The following is a 5,579-nucleotide window of genomic DNA, read 5'->3' on the forward strand; positions in this document are numbered from 1 at the left end:
ATGTTGTGTCATGTGTACTATTGTTTTTCTGTTTGTCTTTTTCATTTTTAGCCATGGCGTTGTCAGTTTGTTTTAGATTTACGAGTTTGACTGTCCCTTTGGTGTCTTTCGTCCCTCCTTTGCAATAATGACACGGTTGTGAAACACACAAATTCAAGTTCTTTAATGCAACAAGAAAAACATTTTATTTGAAAATTCATTTGTGTTTAAATAGAAAGACAAGAGTATCAATATTTGTTTGATCGATTTGTTTTTTGATTTTTTGATTATTTCTTTTTATTAATCGATGTATAAAATTATTTATTATATGACTATAAATTTTCTGTTTTCTCATTGGCTAAAAGCATAGGAAATCCTCTTTGATAAAACATTATATTCACCGCGGCAAAAATCACGAGAGGTTAATATAAGAATTGGAACAGCGTCCGTGTACCTAAATATAGAAACGGGGAATTCTTGTTAGCTATTTAAGGGATGTATAAATAAAATGGTTTTTAATTGGACGACCGAATAAATATCAACCAATCAGCGCTCTCGACATAAAATCGTTTCGATCTAACAGACGACAGTTACATGTTTCCGGCAACAAAGTATGGCTGGAGCAGCAGAAGTAGCTACTGAAAAACGCTTTCCATCGTTAAATAATGAGGAAATTAAGAAGATTTTGATAGAAAAGGATTCTAAAAATACTCGCCGATCAACAGATTCTAGCGTGAGGACATTTAAATCTTATTTAAGAGAGAAAAATCTACCTGAAGATTTCGAGAATTTGCCAAACAATGAATTGGACAGTATTTTGTTTAGATTTTATCCTGAGGCTCGCACGGAGAACGGTGAACTATACAAGAAATCTAGTTTGTTTTCATTAAGACATGGTATCAACAGACACTTATCCAATTTCGATAGTGGTAAGGACATTGTCCATGACACTGATTTCAAGGACTCCAAATAAGGTGTTTTTAGCAACCACAAAAGACCTTAAACGTCAGGGTAAAGGAGGTATTAATCATTACCCCCCGATTGAACTGTCAGATTTAAAGAAACTGTATGAATATTTTGATGTAAATAACAATGTTCAACTCCAGGAAAAAGTCTTTGTTGACCTTATGTTGTATTTTGGTAGAAGAGGTCGTGAAAACATTCATGAACTTAAAATAACAGATTTCGCAGCCACAACAGATGCTGATGGAAGAGTGTACATATATATGTCATCAGATGAATTGACAAAAAATCATCAACAGGATGAAAACACTGCTGATGGCAGAATGTATGCAAGTGATGGTTAGTATATATAGTATTTATTTTATTTATTCTACATTAAAAATTTAAAATGCAGTGGGGTAAATTTCCTGTGACAGCTACATAATGTACCAAACAATAATCCATTATTACATAGCATTGAGCCGTACAAATACACACAAATTAATAATATATAGCCGTAGTATGTACCAATTACTATGTATTCATATTTCAGATACTTGTGGTTGATATGCCTTACTTCTTGCAAAAAGTAAATCTATTTTTATAAAATTCTTTTTTTCATTGCAGATGACTTATGCCCAGTGAGATCCTTCAGATTATATACTAGTCATTTGCGAGGAAATAAATGTGATCGCCTTTTTCAACGTCCTAGCACAAAACTGAACTCCGTTAAATGGTATGATAGTATACCAATGGGGCATAATACTATTGGTAATTTAATGCCAACAATTTCTGGAAAAGCTGGATTATCAGTGCGTTATACAAACCATTCATTAAGAGCCACTTCTGTCCATGTATTGGATAATATTGGGAAATTCGCAAGTCGGCATATAATGACTGTAACAGGACACAAAAGTGAAGCCAGTCTTAAAACCTATACCGGCTACACAGGTGATGAAATAAAGAAAAATATGTCTGACACTATATCTGACACTTTGCGTAAGCCACCATCTAAAAAGCTCTGTGTTAGGGAAGATTTTGGTGACTTTGAACTAAAACCATTATCAAATTCACAATTTCAAGATTTGTTGAATGACCTGGATATTGATATTGCTCCAAAAGTAGATGAGAACAACAATATATCCACTACCATGACTACAGACCATTACAACAAAGAAAACATTAACTCATCTTGTGTTCAAAACCTACAGAGCGTTAATATTGACAATGAAAGTATCTGCAATCGAACTGTCAATTACATGGACCAACGATTTCCGATGCCAGTGTTGAACAATTGTTCTAATGTAACAATCAATTTCAATTTAAAGTGAAGTTCTAAGTGAAAATTTACTATATACATGTACATGTATCTAGTTTTTTTTATTCTGTTGTATTCAATATTGTTCATGTTTTGTACTTTAAACATTGAAATGATACAATTTTCTTCTAGTTTTTATTATGCAGAATTAAATATGCCTAAAAATCAAACCCAAGCATAAAATAAAAACAGTCAATGCAAAATACCATCTTACCAAGGATATATTTCACAATCTAAAAATATGAAAATGACACTGAGAACTAAAGAGTCATATAATAAAGCAATTGTTGACTTTTGATATCAGTTGATACAATGATTTATCAACCCCAGATGTGATATTCACCTCGGCCGTTGGCCTTGGTGAATATCACATCTCTGGGGTTGATAAATCATTGTATCAACCTCATCAAAAGTCAATAATTGTATAATGTTGTATGGCCGTATTTAAATTCAATTTGACCGACATGTTGTATTACTATATCTCTTTAATTAATAATTATTTAATAACCCTATTTACCTATTCTAGAAACTGTAATCAGGTTATCACCTCCACAAATTTCTGACTGGTTTCCTGGACATTTCGATTGACATTCATCGTGTGATTTCCGATTATTGAGCTTTGGAGCAGGTGTCCGACAGTAGCAAACACGTGCCTGAGAAACGAAAATGACTTAAGTGGGAAATGTTATAAAATTATTAAAAGTGCATTTTCCATAGAGTTAAAGTCCGATGGAAGCATTGTAACGCTTTCTGATTTGTTGCTTTGCTGAATTGTTCCACTGTACCGATGATGTCCGAGGGTTAACATAATCTTATTTTAAAATGTTTTTTATGTTAACATGTAGACACGGATTTGTGTTGATTTGAGAGGGGCATACTTTCCCTATCCCTGTTATCACGTCTGGATTTTTTTGGTTAATTTTAGTTTGTTGTACTGTGACAGCAACTCTTAAGTTGAGACAAGGATTGGCTTCTTCACACGTCTTTAAACCCGCCACATATTATATGCGAATGTCCAAAGTAAGGAACCTGTAGTTAACTGGTTGTTTTGGTTCATGTTGTAAAAATTAAGAGCTATTCATGGCAGTCGTAGATTTGTTTTTACTTAACCCTCTTGCTGCCAAAGGGAGATTTATGGCTTCTTCACACAAATGCTTGTTTATTATGTAGAACGTCAAAGGTCCATGGTAACGTCACAATACTCAGGGGCCCTGACAACGTCAAAAGACGGTGCCAAAAAGACGATTTTGGCGGGTCGGAAGCAAACTGAATAGAATGCATAATAAGTATACTAAAAACGAATGTAAAAAAAATGATACAGGATCATAAGATTGTAAGTACTATAATAAAAACTAGTTCAACGTGTTTACAAATTATCTAATTCGTCATTTTCATGTAAAATGTTGCATTCTTTCGAGAAATTTGTTTCACGTTTTTTTCATACATCTTTCAATCAGCAAATCTCATATAATAATCGCGTTTCTAATAAATATTTATAACAAAGGTAACTGTTATACTTGACTACGCGAAATATTAATATTCAGTCATAATACACGTTTAATTTAAGAGAACTAGATTATTTATTTAGGGCTCAAATGTCGCGATTGAATTGTCAGTTAGGATTTTTTTGTAAAGGTACACATATGTTAACCAATATACTTGTTTTTTCCATACGATATTTCAATACATTTTGAACTTGTTTCATCATAAAAGTACTGACCTAAACATATTTTTTTTCATTCCAAATGGGATGTTAAATTAGTATATGACACAATGATTTCTATTTCTATTTCAATGAAGAGGATTCATTTTTGGAGATCTACATAGAGCAAGGTGTACCTAGTTTATTAATGTTTACGATAAATAATCAAATGTTGCCAAAATCGTTAAAAAAAACTCTAGTTTGACTATTAGCTGACCATTTAGAGGTTAATTTTCTAGTTATTTGTTTACAATTGATCAATTATATTAAAACGTAAGAGAACATACACTTTGCCGTAATCCATGTATTGGGACTTTGTTAAACATTGATAGATTTAAACATGGCCCTAGAATGAAATGAAGTCAGGGAGAATTCAGCCTTATGCAACCTCAATCCGTTCGTGTATGACCAATAGCACTAGAAACGACGTGATAAGACATCATGTTTATCCGGTAGTGTATATAGTCCGCGTGTTAGAAGCCAAATAATGCTAATTACAAAAATGCTTATATTGCAAGAAGGCGATTTGTTATTTACTTGACCATATATCAAATTATTAAGCTTTACGATGATGTTCTTTTATTTGCGTTCTGTTGAAAAATGTTGATAATTTTGAAACATATGTATCATAAAAGTTCAAAAACCAGTACAGAACCACTATGCACTACTTATATTTGTAAAATCTAGTTATTATCATAGATGCACATACATAAATATACACCTATATAAAGGAAATGGTAGTATACTATCGTAGGAAATTCGTAAGCTAACATGTCTAGAAGAATTTATTTAGTCGTCACCAAAAGAAAAGAAAAGTAAAAGATAAAAAGTCTGTACGTCGAGAGAATGTCAACAAGAAGCATACTTGGCACCTTTATTTATTTAGAAAGTTAAGTTAAGGACAGTAGCAATGATATTGTTATATTATACAGTTGCAATAAGGCTTATAGCGGAACGTTTAACTTTATATTATGTTTCATTATAAGTCAAAATGACAACAACTCAACACTAACATAGGTTCTTATATCTTTTATTTTCTTACTACATGGGCAATGATTTTAATGATGTTCAAATGACAGTACTTATAAAATGTTCTTGAAACGTGCGATATCTGACTTCGTCACGTAAACATCTGTCCATTTTTTTTTTAAGTTCACCAACAAATATTTTCATTTCTTTTACTTAATATTTGACTTGACTTTTCTTTAAATAATGATTTTAGAAAACTTATTACTCACGTCGGATAAAAATTATTTCTGTTGCAGTTTTTATTTATTATTTCATTTAACCCTCGACAAATGGATATCATACTCTAAAACAATAAATACTCTTTGTTAACATGTCAAGACGTATATATTGCGCTTTATGATATGAAGCTAAATTGCAAGTTATAAATTGTGTACTGCAAACACATGCATACTGCATGTATAAATTAACTGAAAATGTACAAAACGTATCAGATTTGTTTCACAACCCTCTAAGTTATCAACTTTGAAGTGCAAACACAGATTATTTTTTAGTTTGTCTTACAATTTATCTTCATTTGTATAACGAAGGTAATCTGGAGTCATTGGAAATATACCGAGTGATTTCAATGGATCTGGTATATCGAATTCCGAAATTTATATCTGTTGGTTT

At 31.9% G+C, this 5,579-nt stretch overlaps 1 protein-coding gene across 1 annotated transcript; it reads left to right on the top strand.

Moving 5' to 3' along the window:
* The first annotated feature begins 296 nt into the window (after positions 1-296).
* On the top strand, positions 297-2,663 carry LOC134718869 (uncharacterized). The gene is made up of 2 exons (XM_063581689.1): positions 297-1,281; positions 1,549-2,663. The coding sequence occupies exons 1-2, from the start codon at positions 873-875 to the stop codon at positions 2,250-2,252; spliced, it is 1,113 nt and encodes a 370-aa protein (XP_063437759.1). The 5' UTR covers positions 297-872; the 3' UTR covers positions 2,253-2,663.
* The last annotated feature ends 2,916 nt before the right edge of the window (positions 2,664-5,579 follow it).

This window comes from Mytilus trossulus, chromosome 5 (genome assembly GCF_036588685.1).
Source record: "Mytilus trossulus isolate FHL-02 chromosome 5, PNRI_Mtr1.1.1.hap1, whole genome shotgun sequence".
Classification (NCBI taxonomy): domain Eukaryota; kingdom Metazoa; phylum Mollusca; class Bivalvia; order Mytilida; family Mytilidae; genus Mytilus; species Mytilus trossulus.

Excerpts from the sequence above, each read along its gene's own strand:
- LOC134718869 (XM_063581689.1), top strand. The coding sequence starts at position 873 with ATGGTATCAACAGACACTTATCCAATTTCGATAGTGGTAAGGACATTG. Across the intron at positions 1,282-1,548 it reads CAGAATGTATGCAAGTGATG|ATGACTTATGCCCAGTGAGA; the intron begins GTTAGTATATAT and ends TTTTCATTGCAG.